Source organism: Gekko japonicus, unplaced genomic scaffold (assembly GCF_001447785.1).
Source record: "Gekko japonicus isolate JY-2015 unplaced genomic scaffold, Gekko_japonicus_V1.1 scaffold130, whole genome shotgun sequence".
In the NCBI taxonomy this organism is placed as follows: domain Eukaryota; kingdom Metazoa; phylum Chordata; class Lepidosauria; order Squamata; family Gekkonidae; genus Gekko; species Gekko japonicus.
Window position 1 is genome coordinate 496,880 of NW_015166423.1, and position 25,684 is coordinate 522,563.

A 25,684-nucleotide genomic window follows, 5' to 3' on the forward strand; every position below is an offset into this window, starting at 1 on the left:
CTATACAAAAAGTGCTATTAAGAAAAACATGGCTACAGATATACAGTCCTATGTATTAAAGGGCTGAGCCTGAACCTTATCCAGAACTTCATGTCCCTGAGAACCCCAGAAGCATACAAAGGTGTAGGCTTACCAAATTCTGGCGGGGGAATTGTATTTCCTGGCAGGAGCCTCGCCGCGGGGACGGCTGCACATGCTGCACCCGCCGTCGCCAGGATGTGACACTCCACGTCGCTCTGGCAACGGGACTCCAAACAGCCCCGTTGCCAGAGCGACGCGGAGCGTCACATCCTGGCGATGGCGGGGGCAGTGCGTGCAGCCGTCCCCGCGGCGAGGCTCCTGCCAGGAAATACAATTCCCCCGCCGGAATTTGGTAAGCCTACAAAGGTGCCATCATGTTACCAGCACAGAATGTCCATTCCCATAGGCACATGAATTTGCACACATGGATCTACAGCCACTGGGGTTGCTGGCAATATCTTTATGCAGGGCTTTTTTTTTTAAAGAGCTGCTGGAACTTTCAAGAGGGAAATGAAGTTTTCAATCTGTACACTGAAAACACATGAACTTTTAAACATTTTTAAAGGAATTTTGTTGAAAAGGTTTTGGAACTCAGTTCTGGCGCATTCTCCCAAAAAAAACCCCCTGCCTTTATGAAACGAACCAATCTAATTCAGGGAGCAAATGATCCCAAAGAACTAAATGGGTTGCAGCAGACCATCCAGAGGCATAAGACTGAGGATGACATAAGGAAGAAAGAGCATATGCATGTCTTTCCAATAGGAATCCAGACTTCCAAATTGGCAAATCCTTTCTGATGCGTTAAAACCTTAAATGTGATACTATTACTCAATAAACATCACCTTGGAATGTTCTTTGATTACAGTGGTGATTGTATAATGGATAAAAGAAACCACAAATTACAGCTACTAAGCAGTTTAAAAGAATCTTAGTCAATTAATCATATGTTTTAAAACTGAATGTGTCTCATTTGATAAATCAGGAGGTGCATACATCTGTGCATACACACAAAAAATCATGCACTTCTCACAGCAAGCACCATCTTGAAAGAGGTGCTCTCTGCTGTGGCAGGAGAAGAGGGGAGATACCTGCAGTTTTTGTGAGTACGTGTAGTAAAATGGGGGTGGGGAGTTGAACAAGAAAATCCATTGCTTAATTTGCTGCAGGTGATTTTAATGCAAACAAAAGTCTTCTAAGCAATAAGCTTGATACACTGACTAGGACTGCACATCTGTGTCCCACTGAACACAGCAGAAACTGAGAAATCATAAGTGGGATGAGACTGCAAAATGTAACAACCTACTTAGCATCAGAATTCCTAGACTGCACAGAAGTGACAGAGAACCAGACCAGACAGATTTGGAGACAGCGTCCAGAAACTATGAGCTTGGTCCCAAAGGGTCAGATCAAAGTGGAAGAGACAGAGGTAAAGAGACTCCTAAGGCCAGTGCTCAACAATGAAGAAGCTCTGTCCAGTGGAGCTGATTAGTACCTCAGAGGGAAAGCCCAAGGACAGCAACCATGCACTGGAAGGTCTCTATCAGAAAAGCAAGTTACTAAGTATTAAAAAAAATTAAGCCAGTGTTATTCAGGGAAAGCTTTGCTGAAGAAACGCATCCCAATTAGCAGCATTAGAAGCACCCTGCTAACTGGGGTCAAGTACAGATGGCATGAGGGAGGGGAAATTCAACTGCAGATTTGTCTACACAAATTTGGTGGAGCAGGCAGAGAAAGCAAGAGGAGGCGATATAAAGACTCCCAGTAGATGGCTCAGTGTGTGCAAAAACTGTCTCCCTTTTGTATTTCCGAAGACGTCCTTTGTAAAAAGGGTGATTACCTGAGAATTTTTCTTATCAAGTCACTAAACATACAGTTTTACATGAACAGAAACATTACAATTAAGATCCTCTGTCTCTAAAAAGAATTCCATTTCACTGTAACATGAATTGGGGGGGGGGGGGGAGCTAACAGTGCAATTACAGAGAGATGCTGAAAATGAACAAACCAAACTGTATACCATGAACTAAACCAGGACAAAGGTCAGCTCTGTCGTTTACCACCAGCACATGGCAGAAGAAGGGCCTATTCCTGTACACAGGGCCATTAGATGGATTCCTCTGATCTTTCCCCCTTTGGAGGGTGGAAACTTCCGCAATGCGTACAGGAACTGTGTGGTTTGCAGATTATAGGCTATGAGCACAAACCACCCAAGTGCTGCTTGTGTCTCATTCTGATCCATGGGATTTGTGCAAGAACAGACTCTACCACGTGTTGTTCTCTGTTTGTGAATAAGGATTTGGGGTACGGTCCCCAGGGAAATTCTCCTACACATGTCTCATTGATCACGATGTACTTGCACAGCTTCCCAGTTATTTCACTGGGGCTTTCAACAGAGATCCTTCCTAGAAACTGAAAACAAGAAGTGTAATTCTACAGAGAACGTGAGAAAAATAATTTTAGAAGGAATGATAAGTCACCTGCATTCTTGCTATTTGCAATGCTTTGCATTCATTTTCCAAAACATACCGATGCCGAAGAATTTCAAAATGATCTCTGCCAGAGGACCTCTGAGGACTTAGTCAAAAAAATAAGCCTGCTCAAATGAAGAAAATGTCCCAGTGAAAACAGGGTTAAAATTGTAAATCAGTGCCTCTGTCTCTTCTTTTTTGCTGGGAAAGCGATGGTTGCTCTTCCGGGCTGGAAAACATTTGATAAATATAGGTTACTTCAGTGCTATTAATAAGACCAAATCTATAAGACTGTAAATATAAGAACAAACTCTAAGACCTTCCATCCTCAAGGTAAAACCCTGATCTGATACAAGCTGCTACAGTCCAAGCCCTGTCTATGAAAGGACTTCCTGGTCACCTCTTCAAAGGAACCCCTGGAAGTAGCTTTGCATACACAAAGCTTCCTTTCTTTGGGTTTATAGTGTTGTAAATTGCCCAGAGCCTGCTCTGCAGGGTGGGCGATTCATAAATTTAATAAAATAAATAAATATAGAGTATGGGCAGGCACAAACCAGAAAAATGCAGTCCCTAACCTAGCCCTAACCACAGTACCTTTAAAGGGCGGGTTGGAGAAAGCCCAAAAAACAGCTGAGTGCCGGGAGCAGGTGTTCAGCTGTTTTTCAGGCTTTCTTGTGCACTCCCTTTAAAGTTTAAAGGGAGTGCACAAGACAGTCCCAAACAGTTAAGCAGCGGGGAGCAGGCTACTCCCTCCGCTTAGCTGCTTTTGCAGCTTTCGTGGGGAACAGAAAGCAGAGGTTTAAAGGGACTTGGAGTCCCTTTCAACACCGGCTTTCTGCTCTATCCACGAACTGCCATGAACATCCACAGTCTGTTTTAAAAGTTTGTGGAAATTTGTTTTTCTTTTTTAAAAGATTTTATTAGTTTTCAAGGTAAAAGAAAAGAAAGACAATACCTACAAACAGAAAGAAACTAACACATAACATACATGGAGCATGGAGCAAAATAACTACTTAAATTTACATGGAAAGAACCAGTCTCTTATACACCTAAACCCATTTAATCATTTAAAAATTTGAGCTTATATCTTAATAATTATGTTACACATTTTCTAAGGTAGTCCTCAATCCATCTATAGAGTCTTGACCAGTTCTTGTAAAAAATTTCTTCTTTTTTGTCTTGTAACAGCAAAGTTAATTTATCCATTTCCACTGATTCCAGCAGTTTGTAAATTATTTCTTCTTTTGATGGGACTTCTTTTTTCCAATACTTTGCATACAAAGTCCTAGCCATAGTTACAACATGTATAATCATATATGTATGTGATTTCTTAAAATTCTCTGGAATAATATTTAATAGAAATAATTCTGGTACAAATGGTATAATTAGATCTAACATTTTGTGGAAATTTGTAATGGTAGACCTGTCGTGAACTTTGGTTTCCAAATCATGAACAGGGCAAAATTTGTGACAAATTTTGCTTCGTGGTTTGGTTCGTGCCCATCCCTATTAAAGTGCATCTTCTGTGACACAACTGCACACAGAGTGACTTACCTTGGAAATTTCTACTGAAATCAGCATTGATACAGGAGTTTAGACTGTAACAGTATCAAAGGGAACAGTACCAGAATAAGTTTGAGACTGTGGCAGAAGTTTCTACAGACTGGTTCTCTTGACTTCAACAGCACAAGCAATCAGGGACTGCAAGTAAAGATAACCAGCCAGCCACCCAGCCAACAGCAGCTTAAAATTCTTCAGTTTTATTGATCGGATCTATGTGTTCATAGACCCTGTACCTTATAAACAAAACAGTAGTCTCTGGCCTACTACTCCCTCTTTCAGAAAATTTGGATGTATCATACATCTGATGAAGCAGACTCTGGCCCTCAAAAGGTCCTATTGGAATAATTTTGTTAGCTTTTAAGGTGGTTGTTTTGTCCCTTAACTATTTCATTTAAATTTTCCTTTTAGCTCAGCACATAGCAATGAGTTTAAAGCTTATAAACATCTCTCCTTTCCGAATCAAATGCAAATTCTTTACATTCATCTACAAACCTAAAATATTTAGTCTTTACAAAAACTCCATACCTTCATTAACTAAGAAGTCAGCGATGTAATACGTTACTTTCACAGCTGCTCGAGAATGTGGTATGCCTGTTCCATTCCTCCATTCAAATGGATTTTTCTCTGGATGCCACTGGACACCATACAATGGGTATGAATAAGCTAGAAAAACAATATATTTTTTCATTAATATAAACAAGATGAAGACTTTATATAGTGCTACAGAGAATTCAAAGTAGTTCCGTACAATATCTTGCTGTAATTCTGACAACAACCCTATAAAGTAGGTCCATATTCCATTTCTATGATGCAGATGGAAGCTAAGACAGAACAGCTGCTGAAAGCCACCTAGTTATAGTTGAACAGTCCCACCTAACGTCTTGGTGGCATGCACTTTAACTTGCCTAGGGCTCAGTTGTTAAATCTGTGAGCTCCTTGGAGCAAAGAATGTCTTTGCTTGCTTCAAAAGTGCACAGAGGTAATTTATACCGGTAGCATATGCATATTCAAGATATACGGCAAAATGTGAACATAAAATTATGTTTAGCAACAAAATCCTCTCCAATCAATGTCAAGTTCTTCCACCCACAAAATAACCAGAATATTATAAACACCTTACTAGGTCATACTCTGCCTGTCCTGAGGAGGGTGCATCATCTCATGTCAGTCATGTCAGTGGCAGAAAATGGTCCAGGGAAGAAAACCAATTCAAAATGCTGGGGCCACTGGAGTTCCTTTTGTACCCCTTTTCCTGCTAGTGCCAGAAAAACAAACCCTAAGGGGTATTTGTACCACTAAAATTATGGACGTGACTTCCCAGGGGGATGCTGATGCATCGGGTTCTGGGCACATCTGCATTATGCAGGATGCCCTTGAGTGGAAAGGAATGCCAAGTTATTATCCTGCAAGTTGTTCATCATGGCCTGGGTGATTGGGGCTTCAGAGAGCCACAGGAAGGATCCTAGATGAGGGTGTTGAACAGCCTTCCCTTGCCTTTTCCTCTTACAATAATCTTTACTTACATGTAGCCTTCTTATGATTCTCTGATTGGATGCAACATGGAATTCCCCGCACTTTTGGCTGCACATGGCTCTGGGGTCTAGGGAAGCTCTACAGCATGTTTCCCAGCAAGGTGGGGGGGTAACATCCATGGTATGGTAATCACATGGTGGCCAATGAAAGCAGCAGGCCTGACTCTTCTCTGCCTCCTACTTCCCCTGAAAACACTGAGTCATGAAAAACGCATGGCATGACATCATCACTGCCCTCCAAATCACTTCCTGGCAGGAATAAGGACAGTTCTAATACAATGATGTCATGTGTTTTGGGTTATCAGATACTGACCTATAGGCTGCAATATCTGGTAATGGTTAGAACGTAAATGCTGATACAACTATTACCTTCCATGGTGGATATAAACAATACATTGTCATGGACATTAGTTGTCAAGATCTTATAGAAATGGCGCAATATCTCATTGGTTGAAAAATTCTGCAAGAGAAGAAAGTATATATAATTTAAATCCACATTTAACTGTGCAATTTTATTCTTGACCACTCTCTTAAACACACACAATTACCTGCACAGAGAGGCTCCAGAAATGGAAGTTTGAAGTCACAGGCTCAGAAGCCATCTCCTGCAGCAAGTCATCAGGGAAATTGGCAAACATCTTGCTGTCTTTGGCAACTTCGACCAAAAAAGGTAATAATTGTCATTGGCAGGGTATCCATTCATTTATTTAGCTGTGCAGTCTGCTCAGGATGGAAAACTAAATTTATCCAAGACTGAAAGTCACATCAGAAAGAGCAGAAATCACAGATACTGTCCAATACAGCAAATAGTCTCCTGTCATTAAGCACACATGGTACTGGCTGAAACCACACCAAACCTTACATCTCTTGCTAAATGTTTATTGCACTCCACTGTTAAGCAATGAATATACAGGAGCACCCTTATTCTCACATTCTAGTGGAATTCATTACGAATATATTTAACATCTACTAAAGGGGTGTGATCCCACAATCTGTTAGCAGAAGGTGCTGTTGGTTTTTCCAGCTTTTTCTCTCCACCCCCGCCCCCAGCAGCCCTGGGAAAATTTAGTACAAGGATTGCAGGACCTGCATGAGGCCATGAGGGTCAGAGGATGGAATGAGGAGGGGGGAAGGGAATGAAATCTCTCTTTCTGGCATGGGTAGAGCTCCTGCAAGGGAAGAGGAAGAAAGGAGGAATTTTGCCCCAGCCCCACTGCAGCCTCCTGACCCACACAGCTATAGGTTCCATGACCACAAGAAGAAACTTTGGGCTGCTGTGAGGAAGGGAAAGCTGAGAAGAAAGGAGATCCTTGCACAGACTTATTACTGGATCCAAGCCAAGGAGATCACAGTAGAGAACAGATACAGCTGTCCTAAGAAACAGCAGCAACAAGATTTAGTTCGAGACCTTTTAAACCCTCTTTGTCTCTCTCTCATACACATACTTTTCCTACAATCTGTGCTCTTGAATCAATGCTCACACTAAAACAATAAGATCTTACATCCTTGCATCCATGCTCATTCTAAAACACATCCAGAAATAATGAAGCTATATTACATCTACAATTAACAGAGATAAACTACTATTGTTGCAGGGAGATAGCTACATACTCTTTTAAAAAAGAAACAGAGCAGAGGAAAGGATGTCCACCATAATGTTCTAGAACATCAGGTTTCAAATATATAAAAGTAGAATCTGAACAATGGTGGGGTATTAATATGTGGGAGGAGCTTTGCTTATTCAGTCACATTTCTTTAAGAGATTTATGGTGCTTCCAAAACTTCAGTACATACAAGTGAGTGCTCCATCTCTAAAGATGTTCCTAAAAGGCCAATGAAACACAACAGAAGTACTTAGACATTCATAAAGACCTTGTGTGGGAGAGGAGTTATCAATCATCTTTGATGATGTTCTAGACACTGACCAATAGGAGACACACATACTACATACCTTCAGGCAGTCCTGAAGGTATGTAAGTCCCTGACCATTAATGGCCTTAAAGGTCAACACCATAACCTTGACTCTGTTCCAGTACTTCACCGGAAGCCAATGCAGCTCACATAGCACAGGATGAATATAAGCTGTGCACAGCATCCCTGTAAGGACCTATGCTGATGCATTTTATACCAGTTGGGAGTTTCCAGGTCAGCCTCAAAGGTAGACCCATGTAGAGCAAGTTACAGTAATCCAACAGTGACCACTGCATGGATTACAGTGGCTAGGTTGGGGTGAGACAGATAGGGGGCCAGTTGCCTAGCCTGGCGCAGATTTAAAAAATGCCACTTTGGCCACCTTTGTGACCTGGGCCTCCACTGTGAAGGAGGCTTCCAGGATCACACCCAGACTCCTGATGGAGGGTGCTGGTCTCAGGGGCACACCATCAAGGGCTGAGAGTTGGCACCCCAAACCAGAATCTCCCTGGTCCAGCCATAGAACCTTCGTCTTAGAAGGATTCAGTCTCAGCCGGCTCTGTTTTAGCCATCCAACCACAGTCTCCAAACCCTTTGCCAGATTTTCTGGGGCGGTATCTGGCCAGCTGTCCATCAGCAGATAAAGCTGGGTGTCATCAGCATACTGATGACACCCCAGCCTGAACCTCCACACCAGCTGGGCAAAGCGGTGCATGTAAACGTTAAAGAACATCGGGGAGAGGATTGCCCCTTGTGGGACCCCAAATACTAAGGGGTACCTAGGCAATACCCTCTCTCCCAGTCCCCAACGTTGGAGAAATGAGATAAGCCACTGCAAGACTCCCCACCCCCAAACTCCTATATCAGTGAGACAGTGGGTCAAGAGATCATGGCTGACTGTATCGAACACTGCTGTGAGATCCAATAACACCAGCAGTGCCAATCTGCCTCAGTCCAGCTGCCTGTGGAGCTCATCCATGAGGGCGACCAAAGCCGTCTCTGTCCCAGACTGGAAAACATCCAGGGCTGATGTGCAACCATTCTCTCAATTACCTTGCCCAGGAATGAAAGATTCAAAATCGGGCGGTAATTGGAGGGATTGAAAGGATCCAGTCAGCTTTTCAAGAGTGGTATGACCACAGCCTCCTTCAGTCCCCCTGGGTAGACCCCCAAATCTGGGGACAGATTGATAATGTCTACCAGTATCCTCACACAGCCATATCCTTCCACTGCCAGCTTTCACCAGCCATGAGGGACACAGGTCTAGGAGGCATATGGCCGGCTTAACAGCACCCAGGATCATGTCGACATTGGCTCGGGAGAGCTGGCTGAAGCTGTCAAAGATCAAAATCCAAAGGTGGCCAAGGGGCCTCCAGTTCATTTACTGTATCAATATTGGCAGAAAGGTGACAAGACATTTTCAGCAAAAAAGCTCGCAAAAGCCTCACAGCTAATAGCTGAATTCCAAGTATTTTCGGTTCTCTCTGTGTGAGATATTAATGACCTAATCAACCTAAACAATTGTGCTGGGTGAGACCTAGTGGATGCAATGGGGGCTGTATAGAACTCTTTCTTCACAGTCTTCACCGCCATCTCACAGGATTTCATAAATGTCCCATAAGATACTCTTGCAGTTTTGTCACAAGTCCACTGCCAAACTTGCTCTAGTCATCTCAGCTCCCGTCTCATCCCCCTGAGTTCTAAAGTGTACCAGGGGATAATCTAGACTGGGAGGGGAAAGGATGTCGAGGGGCAATCTCATTGATGGCTTCAGAGAGACGGGAATTTCAGTCCTCTATCAGCTCATCTAATGAGTCACCGGAGGGCACCAGATCCTGCAGTGTTCTGAAACCCAATTGGGTCCATTAGTCTACACAAATGAGACTAGTCTCCTAGACAGGAGGGGGCTGGGATACTCAACCGAGCCTTCATGACAAAATGACCATGGCACCTCCTCCATGGCAAACAGATCAATATTCATTGCCATGCCAAAGATCAAGTCCAGTGTGTGGCCTGTTTGATGTATGGGACCTGAAACAATCTGGGAGAGTCCTAGTGCTGCCATGGATGACACCAGATCCGAAGCCTGTGAGGTGGAGTCACCATCAGCATGGATGCTGAAGTCCCCCAAGACTACCAGTCTCAGGAACTCCAGGGCCCAGCCCACTATTGCCTCCAGCTGGTTCGGTAGGCTGTGTGGCGGGGCGCTGGGTGGTTGGTACACCAGACAGACTGCCAAGTTCTCCTCAGCATCCCACACACAACATGTGATTGTTTTGATGCACAACCTGTACTCTGGACAAGAAGCTACTGTTAGGACAAGATATGAAGAAACACAGTGGTTTCTAGTTGACAAAGCTGTCAGAAAAGGATGTATTTTATTTCCTATCTGTTCAATGCCATACAGAAAGCTGGATTGGATTTAGATACAGGTTTAGCGAAAACTGGTGTAAGGCCCATTAACAGTTTGAGATATGCAGATGACACCACATTACTGGGTGAAAACTGTGAAGACTTGGAACAACTACTAATGAAGGTTAAAGCAGAAAGTTTCCAAGCAGGATTACAGCTGAACATCAAGAAGACAAAAGTAATGACTACTGCTGAGGAAATATACAACTTCAAGGTTGGCGATGAAGAAACTGAAACTGTTAAAGATTTTGTATTATTTGGCTCAATCATCAACCATAAGGGAGAATGCAACCAAGAAATCAGAAGAAGACTGAGACTTAGGCCAGCCATGAAGGACCTAGAAAAGACCCTTAAGTGTAACAGAGTGTCACAGGAGACGAAGATAATTACCATGTATAAGCATGAAAGTTGGACAGTGAAGAAAGCTGACAGGAAAAAAAGTTGATTCATTTGAAATGTGGTGTTGGAGGAGAGTTTTATGGATATCAGGGACCACCAAAAAGACAAATAAGAGGGTTCCGGATCAAATTAAACCTGAACTCTCCCTAGAAGCTAAAATGACTAAACTGAGGCTATCGTACTTTAGTCACATCATGGAAAGACAAGAGTCACTGGAAAAGACAAGAAAAAGTTGAAGGCAGAAGGAAAAGAGGAAGACCCAGCATGACATGGATTGAGTCAATCAAGGAAGCCACGGCCCTCAGTTTGCAAGACCTGAGCAAGGATGTTAACAACAGGATCTTTTGGAGGTAATTAATTCACAGGGTGGCCATATGTTGGAAGCAACCTGATGGCACATAACACACACATGACCAAGAGTGCAAAGCTCAAATGTATTTTAACATACGGATATGATCCTTAAATTCAGATACAGTATGGTAGGATACCCATTTTTAAAAATTAAATTCAGTTTGTTGTTGAATTAACTGGGATTTTCTGTTGACTTCTCAAGCGAGCCCCACATCCATAAGTGCTCTCTTTTTGCAGCACTGGGGGACCAGTAGTGCTGGTGGCAGGTACTCCTACTCTAGCACAGCCTGCGGAGGCAAATCGCACCACCAAGGAGAGCACTCTTGCCCCGACCCTCACTTCTGTTGCTGCTGGTGGTCTGTAGCAAAGGACATCTCAAACCAGGTACATATTAGATCAAAGACTACACCTCCCCCAGATGCCAAATTTCAGGTTTCTTCAAGCCATTATTTCACTTTTCTCTCATTAGATTCATTATGTATACCAGTTTCGTATGCTCTTCCAAACACAAGAGAGTTTCAGAAGCTAAAACAGCAAATGAAAGCCTTAAAAAGGCGTTTTACCTTTCGTAAAATTCAGTGGAAGTGCAAAATTATCGGTATTAGTCCAAGTAAGCAGGTCCTCTCCGCTAGTGAGATAGCTGAGCAGTTGGTGTCCCAGGCATGTTCCCCATATGGGAAAATAGTCTCCTTTCTCATTAGCCTTGACAGCAACCATAGAAAAGAGATTAACAAACAGAACAATACAGACAGACCTTAGACTTTCATATTCCCCACTGGAGCTGCCTAGAGAGACAGCAATTGACAGAGCTGAAATCATGTGCAGCCACAGGGATATTTGCAGGTGCCTTCCCTCAATGTTCAGCTTTCAATTTAAAAAAAAAAAATCAAGGAATTCTCCAGCTCTTTTGCTAATGGAAATACAAGGAGAAACATTCAGGCAGAATTCTACTCCATTGCTAGGAAATAATTAATCTTGTATTTGCTTCAGCGTTTAACGACACTGGAAAAATTGTTGCGCATTTGCCCTATTTTTAGATTGTATTAAAATACCTCATTAAACATATCAATAAAACTACATTTGGGTTTTTGCTGTTTTGCATTAAGTTACAATGGCCCTCCCACCCAGAGGTCATCAAGTATGGCCGCCAGATCAGAAATGGCAATCCTCTATTTCAGCCTGGTGTCTGCCTCGCCCACAGCACAGAATGCAACAGAGGCCACAGTCTCATCTTTGACCTAGCTCTGGGTTTCCGGAACATTAGGAAGTTGTAAGAAGTCCCACCCCTCCTGCTGACTCCTCTGTGTGGAGGAGGGACAGTACCAGCGATGCCAACACTAACCAAAATTTGTGAACCCCTGCTACTAGAATAACTTCAATCCCACTATATGCCTTTCGGAGGATTTCTGACCATGGGCCTGGTATCTCTGTGACTCTGTTATTTATACATTCTTTGATTACTGCACATACTTATCTTGTTGGCCCAGAGATAACTGCTGAATGCAGGTTAGTTCTACAGAAGTGCTGGTGAGGAAGGCATCTTCATTTATACCAGTATAGCCTTTGCTTAAACTGATCTAAAAGCTACTTAAGTTATAATCACACCTCTGCTTTAGGGTTGTCAGGTCTGGGTTGGAAAATACCTGAAGACTTTGGGGGTTGATCCAGGAGAGGGTGGGGTTTGGGGAGGGGCCTCAGCAGGGCACAATGCCATAGAGTCCACCCTTCAAAGCAGCCATTTTCTCCAGGGGAGCTGATCTCTGTTAGCTGGAGATGAGTTGTAAAAGTGGGGGATCTCCAGGCCCCGCCTGGAGGTTGGAAACCCTGCTCTGCTTTGGTGTCTAGAAGTTTAGCAAGAGGTCTACCCACAGACTAAATAATGATGGCATATATCATTCATTTGCAAGAGAGAAGAAAATAAGACCTCTGAATAGTCAAGCCAAGCCAAGATACAGCAGTAAGAGACATTGTTACAAATCTGATAGTATCATTCCAATAACCTTCAATATTTGCATTTCATAGCTCATTTTAAATAGTGGAAACAAACCAGCAGAATTTCAAAAGAAGCAATCCATAGAACACAATTCTCAGAAGTAATAAAGAAGAAAATAACAGTGAACAAAAACTTCTTTTAAAATGTAGAGAAGTGTGTGTGCATGTAGTGGTTAAGTTCGCGGACTCTAATCTGGGAGAACCGGGTTTGATTCCCCACTCCTCCACTTGCACCTGGCTGGATGACCTTGGGCAAGCCATAACTCTGGCACAGCTGTTCTTGAAAAAGGAATTTTTCTGCCTCTTGTTCTACTAAAGCCACTGCCCCCCCCAAAAAAACTCTACCCCTGAAGGTCAGGAGATCCCTATGAATAGCACTGGACGTGATGGTAGGGGAGGAAGAAAAATAGATACACCCCTCACTGGCAGAGAGTTTGGATCTCTTTATTTATCTACTTCATTCATATCCCACCTTTCTCTCTAATAGGGACCTGAAGCACCTTACATTGTTCTCCTCTACTCCATTTTATCTGCACAGCAACCCTGTAGGGTAGGTTGGGCTGAGAGTATGTGAGTGGCCGAAGGTCATCCAGCAAGCTTCCATGGCAGAGTGGGGGGTCTGAACCTGGGTTTCCCAGATTCCAGTCTGACATTTTAACCACTGCACCACGCTTGGCTCTACATCACACTCTAGCCCACAGAGTTATGCCATAAGTAATATACTAAACTGCTGCTAAATGCTAGCGGTGATTGTTATTTACCTTTTTATATAATGAAGATCAGAAAGGAAGTCATGGCTCTATTCCTGCAAACATACGCATACTATTTCTTTTTCTTTCCTTATTTTAACTGTCACTTTTTAAGACCTACGTCCATCAGAGCAGACATGTGGAACTCTCAAGTGTGTTTTATCTTTTTAGGACAGACACCACAGCATTTATATCTCACAGCCAATCCTATGGGTGCAGTAGAACCCTGCACATGCACACAAAGATAAGGCAGAGATGTATCCCTGCGAAATATCTGCCACCTGGACAGTGTGCAAATATAAGCTCTGGTCTTGATTTCTGACCTCTGCCAAAACAGGCAACATTTGAAAGCTGACCTCTAGTGCTTTATCGTAGAATATCTTCGCAACCCTGGAAAATTCAGACGTCTTAAGGTCAGCACCACCTCCAGGATAAAGTATCCTAAAAAAAACCAAAAGGTTGTGATCGCTTTTCCAGCAGCAATGAATTGCCACCAAAGACCAACTACAAATTCAAAACATAAGGCAGCTAAAATTGGATACTAACAATGGAAACATAAGCAAAACAAATGTGAAAGAAACGACAGATTAAAAGAACATTCAAGTTATCCGGTCAACTGAACATTCCTCACCTCTTTTAGACTACTATGTGTTATTCAATCAGCATGAAAACTAGCAGGAACAATGCGTAAGGGAATGTATGAAGAAACCTTTCAATGATTTTTTTTAAATCTTGCTAATCAGGATTTAATTCTAACAGTGTTATCAGTTCTGGAAATGACCAAACTAGGGCTGCCAGGTCCCCCCATTACAGTACTTTATTTCAATGGATTTATGCTAGAGTAACTTTAAACAGGATTACATGGCCACCTATTTTAACAAGCAGATGACACCAAATATATATATGGTGTGTTACACAATTGAGCCTTTTCACATTTATGTATCTGCTCTCATTGGCCTTCTATTCTTCTGTTAGTATTTTTCTTTCTTTAAAAAAATTTAAACCACCTTTCCACCCAACTCAATTTCCCAAGCAGGTGAACAACAACAACAAAATTAAAGCAAACTCTAAAATACACACACACAGAGAGTCAAAACAGAGCACACAGACATATGAACAGAAAGGAGGGTCAGTGACTCAGTGAGGGAACACCAAACAAAACAGAGTTTTCACCTGCTGGTGAACTGGGCCAGGAGCAAATTGGGAGTCTGTGTAGATTGAACAAGACTGGAATGATGAAGTTCTCATAAGCCACTCCAGTCAGAATTCTGGCCACAGCATTCTGTGCCAACTGTAGCATCTGCATACTCTTCAAGGGCAGCCCCATGTAAAGCACACTGCAGTGGTCTGATCTAGATGTTACAAGGGCATGCACCACAGTAGCAAAATCTTTTTTGCCCAGGAAAGGCTGAAGCTGACGAAAGGTACTCCTGGCCAGCACTGCCACTTGTTTTTCCAACATGATGTCCAGATCCAGAGGCGCTCCCGAGCTATGAAGCAGCTTTTTTAGGGGAGAGTGCAACTCCATCCCAAACAGAAGCACCTCAATTCCTGGAACAGCCGTCCCTCCTACCAGTAGCTACTTCCTCCCATTGGGATCAGGCCCGTAGCCACAGTAAGGCTCCCAGGAGCAGATGCACCACCTTGAATTTGCCCTGCCCCTCCCAGCCACCTCCCCTCCCATATCTCCCTGCCCCTGGGAGCCTACAGCAGCTGCAGCACATGAAAGGAGCCACAGGGGCTCCACCACGCCAGCTGGCCCCCCAACTCAGCCCATTCAAATGCCACCCCTGCCGCCGCAGTGTGCAGAAAGAGCTGCGGGAAGGAGAAGGAGGAGATCAGTGGCCCCTGAGTAGGGAGAGTGCGAGAGGCTTCCCCCATCCATCTCCCAGCACAGGACATCTGCCAAGGAACCAAAGCTGGTCAACAACCATCCCTGCAGTGCCCCAAGTGAGAAAGCTAATGGAAAAAATGCAGCCCAGACTCTGAAAACAATTGTTTTGTTCTACACCAAAACCCAGTTTTTTAAACTGTGACTATGCGAAGCGTGAGTTTGCAGTCAAAGAACATGGAATTTTCTGACCCATCAGAGGGTAGCCAGAACAGGCACTTAAGAATAACTAAACAGAATAGCAAACACCACAAACTTTAGACAATACTCCATATTCTTTATGGCAATATTATTATTTTTCTCTTCTCAAAGAACAAGTTTAGAAAAACAAATCCAGACTGTTCAAACAAGTTCAAGCGACAGCAAGTTGGATCTGGAGCAGACGGCTTTATTTCTCCCCCCCCTAGTTATAATTTTTTGAAAGAGAAGAAAAACCATTTATTCATTATTTAGCAAGTGAGAGTGACATCAACGACATTTCTGGCACCTTATCTAAATTTCCTGCACAGAGTTGTGCTGAGAGGTGCTGAGCCCCACCAACATGCCCCCCCCACCACTGTACAGCAATGAGGGTTCAGTTGCACGCTGCCCAGCTGCCCTCCCCATGCTATTCAGCTGATAAGAGGCTGGCTTAGAAAAACTCCCTTCACCAACAGATGCCTCAAGGTGACTACCAGGCTTTCCTGCCTATCACATTTTTTTCCAAAACCTGTATTTATTTTAAAAAAACTTTTAAAAATAAATACACAAGTTTTTATTTATTCATTTATTTTCAGACAAACAATCCAAACTCTGGTGGGAGCTGCTGCCAGCAAGTCACTTAACAAAACCTGGGGCGAGTCCACCCTGGCTCTGAACTTGGCCAGTGCAACTACCGCCCTTCAGACCCAGGAAGAAGGGTGAAGAGAGGACCCTCTCACAGCCAATTAGAGACAGTCTCTAATTGTGCTAGGCCCTGAAGCAACCAGATACTCTCATACAGTATATACAACTTAATGTATCCACATATGAATACTCAAGTAAATCCAAAAATTCAGATGAGATGTCATGATATTCCACTTTTCTCTTTTCTATTAAAGGCAACTCTTTCTTTGACTGCAAGGTCTTACTTTGCTTCAGTCCACATTTCAGTACACAAGAGAAGCTACTGCTTTTCCACCACTGAAGAATTACTCGTTTAGCGATTACCAAAGCTCATAAGATCCAGAGCCCTCATACTTCTGAGAAGTACCAGGAAGAAGGAAACGCCTCCCTTTAAAAGAAAAGCTAAAAATAGTTACCTATAGTGACTGGGTGGGGCCTGGGCCTCGGATGACCTAACTGTCATTCCACTGTATTACACTGTCCCATAATCAAGAAGCTGTTCCGAAGTGGTACACTTACCCATTAATAGAGTGGAAAATCTTATTATATTCTTCATCTGAACGATTTAGTCTGGAAAAACAAAAGAAGTATAATATAAACATATAGTTCTGATGGGGTACATGCACGTTTTTCCAAAGGGGGGAAAGGTACCCTCCTGCAGGACACTTTCAAGTCAGAAAAATGGTGCCAGAAGGAAGCATAATCCCTATTTCCCCATGGTACTGATCCAAATCAGCCCCGAGAGCCTGGGAAATGAGTTCCCAGTAGGAACCTCACAGCTCACATCTGACTGCAAGTCCTCAAGGTGGACACAACCTGTTAGGCCTATTTTTCATTTACACTGTTTATCCTGTCCTTGATCCAAGGAACTCAAGGTGACACATGCAGTTCTCCTGTTTTATCTTCACAACAACCTTGTAAGGTGGGCTAGGCTGAGAGAGAGTGTGGGTAGCCCAAGGTCACTCAGCAAACCTCAGAGCTGAGCAGGGATTTGAGCTAGGCTTGCCATTCCCCAGGTCCAGGCGAGGGATCCCCTGCTTTCGTGGGCTCCTGCCCGCTGTCGACCAGCTGGCCAGTGGGAAGAAATCCCCCCCCAAACAGCACTGTCCTGTGCAACACGCTGACATCATCCAGAAGTGACGTCAGTGATGTCGGGGAGGGTGACACTCTACTTTGGGGGCAAAACTCTATGGTTTGAGGTTGCTTTTACCATAGAGTTTTGCCCCAAAAGCAGAGTATCGCCCCCATATCACCGATGCATTGATGTCACTTCTGGATGATGTCAGCACATCACATGATGCCCCCCCATTCTCAGAACACCCCCTGAAGACCCCCGCTGGTGGGACGGAGCGACCTGGCAACCTTATTTTGAGCCTGGATCTTCCTGGTCCTAATCAATGGAGGCTAACCATTCTCCCATAATGGTTCCAAATCATTGGCTGGTATTCAGTTTTGTCTTAAGTGGTGTATAATATGAGTACGCCATTCATGGGAACTTGCCTTATTGGTACTACGCGAGCTCCAGCAGATTCAATAAATTTTACGTACGAAGCAGCAATATAAGAACTTCCATGTTTTTGAAAGCTTTTGTCAGTCTCCTGTGCCAAAATCCCTAAAGAGACCCAGAAAAATAAAGAGTAGCTATTACATGTTAATAATATCAGCAACATGTATATACTAAATAGAACAGCAGTGGGAACTGTAATAATTATATTCAAAAACAAAACCTTAAATTAGAATCTCTCATATTCTTCCATAAATATTTTACTCCCACAAAAGAAAGTGGTGCTTGGCTAATAATAACCCATCAAAATAATCACATTCATTTTTGACACTATACTCATTCCCTAATCAGACAGCACCTCTTTCTAGAAAGAGCAAGCAACAAGGGGCAGATCATCATGTAAATACATGTGAACACATGAAGCTGCCTAATCCTGGTCTACATAATATTGACCACCCATAGCCACCATCTGTGGATATCTAAATCTATGGATCAGGGCCATGTGGAGGCTAAGGAGATTTTTCTGCACACTTTCTGCACACTTGGGACAGTACCCAGGTTTGCAGAAAACTCTGGGGGGGAAATACCCAAGCAGGGTTTAAATCCCCTGAAAATTAAAGTGGCATTCTCTGTACAAGCACAGAGGACACACTTACTTTGGCGGTCAGCAGCAGGACAGAGGAGTCATGCGAGGTTCGACAGTGGCAGCACAGCCCAGGAGCCCTGCCGGCAGCTGCTTCGACCCAGCTGCTATGGCAGAGGACATCCAGTAGGATGCTGGCTGTTGGTCCAACGCTGCTGGGCTGGAGCAGCTGCAGGTGTGTTCCTCCACTGCTGCCAAGCCCGGAGCAGCAGCTGGTACCCTCTGGAGGGAATCGGCAGCAGTGGGGGGAGGGATTCCCCCCCATGAGTTCACACTTTTTGTCTACTAACTGGCAAAGGTTTTTAGTTGGAGATGCTGGGGACTACATCAAGGACCTTTCTGCGTACAAAGCAGGTATTTTGCCACTGAGTCATAGCCCCTCCATGAGATAAATGTAGATTTGCTGAATTTCTTCTGCATATAAATTTACACAGCATGCATATTATGCCACAGCACATATGAAGTGTGCATACTCTGAGATATGCATACCCATGATTGCTACATCTGACAGTTTACAAAAAAAATCTACTTCCTTTACTTAGTTGCAGAAAGTGAGTTAGAAATGTTTTTGTCTCTGTTTAACGCAGTGAAGCTTTGCGTAGTTCTTAACTGGAAAGAAAATCAGTATCACCTTTGCTTACGTATTAGTTTGAGAGAATTTGGAAATTTGATACAATTTATTTTGCGGTGGCTCAAGTGGTTAAGACACTGAACTGCAGACCGGAAGGTCTGTAGTTCAGCAGTTCGAGACCCGAGTGCTGCATGACGGAGTGAACTCCCATTTCTGGTCCCAGCTCCTGCCAACCTAGCAGTTCGAAAGCAAGAAATTGCAAGTAGATAAATAGGTACCACTTCGACTGGAAGGTAACAGTGTTCCATGCACCTCGACGTCTAGTCATGCCGGCCACATGACCATGGAAATGTCTTCAGACAGCGCTGGCTCTTCACCTTGGAAACGGAGATGAGCACCGCATACCTAGAGTCGGATTTGACTGGCTTTCAGGCAAGGGAAACCTTTACCTTTACTATATATTTATGAAGAGATGTAGAACTCGCCTTCCAAGTAGTCTTTACCTAGGGTGCACACTAAAACACTATACTGTAATGCTTTCTTGTAAGTCATGCAATTATGCCACATGACCTATTGTGCAATTTTGGAAAAATTATAGCAGGATTCTAATGTGCCAGCTCATCAGATTGCATTGTGGTGGAATTTCACTGAGCACTGCTGTCTTCTGAGACATCCGTGACAGTAAAAAAAAAAAAAAAAATCTAGTAAGCTTAAAAACAGGAAGGTTTTAAAGTTACCGGCAGTCACTCACACACACACACACACACACAAAACCATATCTAAGGAGAGGGGCAGATTATTATAGCAGAATTATGATTTTGCAAGACATATACTTTGGCTGAAATCTGCTATTCATTTGAGAAGTTCCTTCACCCTGATGGAAAAGCCTGCATATCACAGGGAGCCTGTGGGAGTATAGCAAATCTCAGGCACAGAGCCCAATAAAACGGGCAGCCAGAACAAATATGATGCTCCTAACCAATGTTCCCTCTAAGCTGTGGAGTCTTGTGAGCAAAAATTCTACTTTGTGAGCTACTGGCATTAAAGTTGTGAGCAAGTGATTTGGCTACTGCATCAATTAGTTTGCTCTGGAGTCCTCCTTCCTGAGCTATGCCAAAAATCTGTGAGCTGGAGGCTAAAAAACTGTGAGCTAGCTCACACCAACTCAGCTTAGAGGGAACACTGGTCCTAACCTTTAATGAGGGGGGAGGGGGTACATGCAGCAAAGCCTCTCCCAGAGCTCTTGATGGGAACAGGGCTCGTGGGGAAGAAGGCATTCCTTAAGGTGGGCCAGATGGTCTTGTGTACAGAGAGAACAGTCTGCATTTCTTTCATGGCACACAAGGCCAAAGCTGGTTCCCCAGAATCCTAGGACTTTAATATAGAGATGTAGCTGGAAGGAGGAAATCTTAAAAAAAAAAATTAACCCATGTACAAACACACGGTAACTAGCAACATTCAATTTACCTGTAATAAGAAGTTTTTAAAAAGTTAAACCTTAGAAACAACAACAGCGTATGGAATAAGAAATTAGAATCTGATAAGCATTTCAGGTGCATAGCATCAGGAAGCTATCTCTGACGAGCTGCACTAGCAAGATACCTGATCCAAAGATTTGTTTTGGTGGACACTGGAAATGGACCAAGGAGCGGGGGGGGGGGGGGCGGGGGGGGGGGGGGCATGGACCTTGGCAATGGACCAAGACAAAATGGAAGGTACCTTTTCCCAATTTTTGCAACAGAAAATCCCCCCTCCCCATTTTTTTGCAACAAAAAAACTAGACATTTGGGGGAAGAGTGGTGGTGGGGAACCTCCTATTAAATATTTTCTTTTGTGAAAAGAGTGAAACGCTTTGTAAGGCAACCTAGAGCAGAAGATTCCAACCTTTTTGAGCCTGCAGGTGCCTTTGGAATTCTGACCCAGGGCAGTAGGCGCAACCACAAAATGGCTGCTGCAGAAGGCAGAGCTAACCAAAGAATATCAGACAATGATGTTATACATAACTCTAATAGTAACTCTTCAACATTTCAGGCAGAAGCTCTGCTTCAGGATGCCTTTTTAAATGAATATAACTATATTTCCTTGCATACCCACAGCTTATCTTCAGTCATGCAGTGAAGACCCTTGTGCTGTAGTCGCAGCTGCCGCCAAAGCAATTCCTTTTTTTATTTTGCACAGCCAATCACATCTCCAGTGACCAATGAGAAGCCGTGCTGGGCAAAAGCCCCACCTGGCCCCACCCACTTTCTAAAAATACTTGGTGGGCAGCAAAAAAACAGGAATGGTGTTAGTAGGTGCTGTGGGGCTTTGGGCACCACGTTGGAGACCCTTGGTCTACAGCATTGTTTTCAGGAATATGTCTGCTTAAAATGTGAATTACTGTGTCCGGTATGATTGATGTTTTCCACAATTATTTATCCACTCTTGAAGAAGTCAATGTGTTCAGTGTTAAGTTTGACTTGACATTCAAACCTGCTGATAGTCCTTAACATGGTGACTGTCTAAAGAGTGTTTCTAAATCCAAATAATAAACCTTGTCAGTACAAATTTATGATTTCTTGTTTCAATTTTTTTATTTTTTCCTACTTGTCAGATCACAAAAACTAAGATACATGTGCTACGGAATCACAGGGTACAACAAACAGTCTGTAGGTCTCTAGCATTGGGTATATTTGCTGTTTTAACAAAAAGTAATGCATTTATACTAAATATACCAAAGGGAACAGTTTTATAAGCTACCACAATTATAAGTTATGCATGTTATGTTCTTAAATCTGTAAAATAGCTTAGATGTGATAAGGAAGTAACACAGGTCTAATATCATCAACTTCAAAGTCTTGCCATCTCATTTTTGACCAGGTCTAATAACATCAACTTCAAAGGAAGGGCATAATGATCTAGGACAGCTGTTTTTTTCTCAAAAATTTCTGGGCCTTTTTTAAAAAAGAGAGACCACATTCAGGACATACCTATTAAAGATGCTGGATCTCTGTAGGGTGTGGTAGGTATTGTTTCAGGGTTGACTTTCACAGACATACCTTTTCCCATTAACACAGAAGTTAGTTTGATTTTTCATAAGCAGGCTAAAGCAATTATTACACCCGTTCGCCATGAACATGCACTAGTCTTTGATGCCCCACCACCACAGATCTGCCAAAATGAAATCAGCAAAAGCATGCACCACAACGGCTATGCGAGGGAAGTCTAATGATCTGCCAAAATGAAATCAGCAAAAGCACCTGCGAGGGAAGTCTAATTTTAAAAAAATAAATGAACAAAAGCATCTCTCAACTGGGCCAGATGCCCATATTCTCTGATCTCAGAGCCGAATCTGAGCAGAAAGAACCTGCACACGACTTCACATCGCCTTGGGAGGAAATACCACTTTTGTCAACGGGCCCTGTTTCTTAGGCAACAGGTCTGACAGTTGTTCTTCTGAGCATGACGACCCAGAGAGAGCTAAAGACTGCGTTGTCTGTGTGAAAGGCGCGGTGTTTTATGTTTTCATTTTGAACTTTTCCCCCCGTTCCACCTTCCCCGCCCTGCCATACAACCAATCCAACAGGAGAGCCTCCTCCGCAGACGCAAAGCACTAACTCACCAAGGATGGGTCTCTCATTCCCGATGTCCTCCGGGAGGCTCCGTAACAGCAAGGAGATTGCTACGGGGCTGCAGTAGAGACCGACAAGGCAGCAAGCGGCCAGCACGTAGACAACTCTTGTGCGGGTCGGCATGTCCATTAAGCTCCCAGCAGTCCCCCTGCCGCGCAGTGTCGCGCGCCTCCGCTCCAAGCGCACAGACGCGGCGGCCCGCGTTGTCACCCCGCCTACTCGCGACGCTTCTCGCCCGCAGCCGGCACGCTGGGAAATGAAGTTCTTAGTAAGGACGGTTTTCTTGAAAGGCATTTCCTTTCTCCTTCAGTCTTTTTCATTTTAACACACCGGAGAAGAGCTAAAAAGACCTCTGTGGGAATTGCTGCGTAAGTGGGGAAGAATTTGAGGAGGATTCCAAGGCGAAAGCAGGGCGTAGCGAGCAGCCTCCCTTGACACCGATTAATGCTACAGCAGCGTGACCTCTTCTTTTGCGTCACAAATACGGACAACAATCACATTCCTTAGCATAGATTAGAACAAAATTTGGGTGGAAGACAGTGTGTCTAAGGTCCCTAGTGAGAATCTCCCTGTACCGTGTGGTGTCATGTTCAGAATGTCACGCTAAGGTCTTGGAGCCGCAGGTTCGAATCCCCATGTGCCTTGGAAGCTAACTGGGTGACCTTGAGCCGCGTCACCCTCTCTCAGCCTAATGATCTCATAAGTACTCTGAGTCCCCACTAGGGATAAAGGTGGGGTATAAATATCTAAATAAATACTTTCTACAACATATATTTTAGATCGCAGCTAAATGAAACTTTTGCATCTGAGCATTTTTCAGATTCAGATATACAAATTCAGATCTGATCCTACACAAGAGAAACTAAAGTTTAACCACATCAAGTGTAATGCTATGAAACACACATATAGACATTTCATCTCCATTTCCTGTTTTGAACAACTCCGGGGGAAGCAGAACTGGCTTTCACAAGAAACAGTAGTTAGAACAGTAGTGCAGGGCCCGCAATGTCATCATCGAGCAGCTGCCATAAGAGTTGATGAGCAGAATAACATCTAAGCACTTCTATGCTGGAAGTTGGAAATCCATTTGAAAGCATTCCATCTGACTGAATTTTTAACTGCTGCTAGCACTTTGTAATGTATAAATATCACTTTGTAATGTATTATTTTAACTGTGATGTTTTAATTACATATTATGTATGTTTTTATTTTGTATTTATGTTACTGGAAGCCGCCCTGAGCCTCCTTTGCCCGGGAGGGCGGGGTATAAATTTGACAATAAAATAAATAGAATTCAGCATTTGATTGCTTCATAGAAGGGGGAATTCCTGCAGGTGCTTCTGAGTCTATCATAAACTTTTGAAAGCTAGAGTGGTTTAATTTTTGCATTATAACTATTCTCTAATTCCAATTTCTCTATAATGTACACACGTTGTATTTATATATGACAGAAAGCTACAGTCTAAAGACAGTTTGTAAAATTTGTTGTGGGAGGCAAGGTGTAATGTATTCAGAAGCTGCCATGAATACGTTAAGATGTGATGTGAAACATCTCATAAGGAAGCAATGTTAAGCTTCGTCTTGAACAGGGATTGAAGTCCAAGACTAATGCGACCAATCAGGTTCAAATGTATATAAGCGGGAAAGATTCTGATTGGTCCTTATTCGCTCAACCTGATAGGTTGATAACTGTATAGTAGGAGTGGCTACATTAGCCCGGAATGTTTAAATACCGAGCAGCTGCAATGGAAAAGCTGTTCGGGCTATCAGAAGTTGTACCGTGTTAGAGAAGTGATCCTCGAGCTGAAATAAACCTGAGTTTTGCTGAAATCACTCTCTGACTATTTTGTTAAGCACCGGACTTAACACAAGGCATATTGCTCTTCAGGGTTTCTATTCAGTTCCATCTTGAAGCCTCGCACAGGAAATAAAAGCATTTCAAAATGAGTAGTGTTGATCAAGCTAGCAATTATGAAACATATTCCTTTGAAATGGTTGCAATTTATATCCGGCTCGCAAACAGAAACAATTTCCAGTTCTGTCAGGAGGCTTTAGCTGGGTACAATTCTGGTTACAATGAATGCATGCGGGGGAAACCCAGCAACTATGAATATTTAGCATCATTTCTTCACCTCAGTAAAGGCATTATTTTCAGATTTACTATCTCAATTATCAGTATGAGAACAGTCTGCCTCGGGAGGTGGTGGACGCTCCTTCGCTGGACGTTTTCAAGCGGAGGCTGGATGACCATCTTTCGGGTATGTTGTAGGTATGTAGGGCTATCTTTCAGCTATGCTCCTGCAGAGTGCAGGGGGTTGGACTAGATGACCTCCAAGGTCCCTTCCAACTCTAACATTCTATGATTCAAAGGCACCATCTTGTTGACAGCATGTGCATAACATTACTCCTTAACAAATAAGATTCTTGAGAAATATTGGTTGTCCTCAGATGTTGGTTGCTTGATGAAATGTTTTAATTTACAGTAGCCATTAGTTATTTATTATTTTGTTTAAAAATGCAAAACACGACCACTTGATTCATTTAGAATTTTTAATTTTCTCTGAATGGTAAAGTATACAAAATTATAAAATTTAGTACAATAACAGGTTTAATGACAAGGTTTTTTTTAAGGCACATTTGGACAGTAACAGAGAAATAATACATTTTCATTTCTAAATAGCATCTGTTTCCCACTCAGCAGATCATGGCATTTTGTCTAACTATGGGAGTCTAAGGTTGCTATATAGAAGATTAAGTAAACTTATGAAAACTAAATATTTATCCCATCAATAAAATGAATGTCACCTATACACATCTGTAAAACTATCAAGTTTGTTCATTTCAGAAGTGATACACTTAGCTGTGAATTTGCTGTTTTAATGTAAACAACTACAGTAATAAAGTAATACTTCAAAAGTTCCATTAACTGAAAGACATTCTTCTTGAAGAATAGCAGCACAATAATTATAAAATTATAAGATATTTAAAAGGGGAGCTTCCATATACCATGGGAGCAAAACAGTGTGTCATCTGGCACCAATTTACTGTGGCATAAATTTCTGTGGGCCAGAGCACATTTGGTTAGATATACAAAATGCTAGGAGCTGCGGTGGCTCAAGTGGTTAAGACGCTGAACTGCAGGCTGTGGAAGGTCAGTAGTTCAGCAGTTCAAGACCTGGGTTGCCACATGACGGAGTGAGCT

At 43.0% G+C, this 25,684-nt stretch overlaps 1 protein-coding gene across 1 annotated transcript; it reads right to left on the reverse strand.

Moving 5' to 3' along the window:
- Positions 1-1,978: 1,978 nt before the first annotated feature.
- Positions 1,979-22,652, reverse strand: GGH (gamma-glutamyl hydrolase). Its single transcript, XM_015411706.1, has 9 exons — positions 22,473-22,652; positions 17,654-17,765; positions 16,673-16,723; positions 13,755-13,839; positions 11,221-11,359; positions 6,133-6,239; positions 5,954-6,044; positions 4,578-4,715; positions 1,979-2,718 (listed from the first exon to the last, which is right to left on the reverse strand). Exons 1-9 carry the CDS (start codon positions 22,609-22,611, stop codon positions 2,597-2,599), a joined length of 984 nt encoding a protein of 327 aa, XP_015267192.1. The 5' UTR covers positions 22,612-22,652; the 3' UTR covers positions 1,979-2,596.
- Between the last annotated feature and the right edge of the window lie 3,032 nt (positions 22,653-25,684).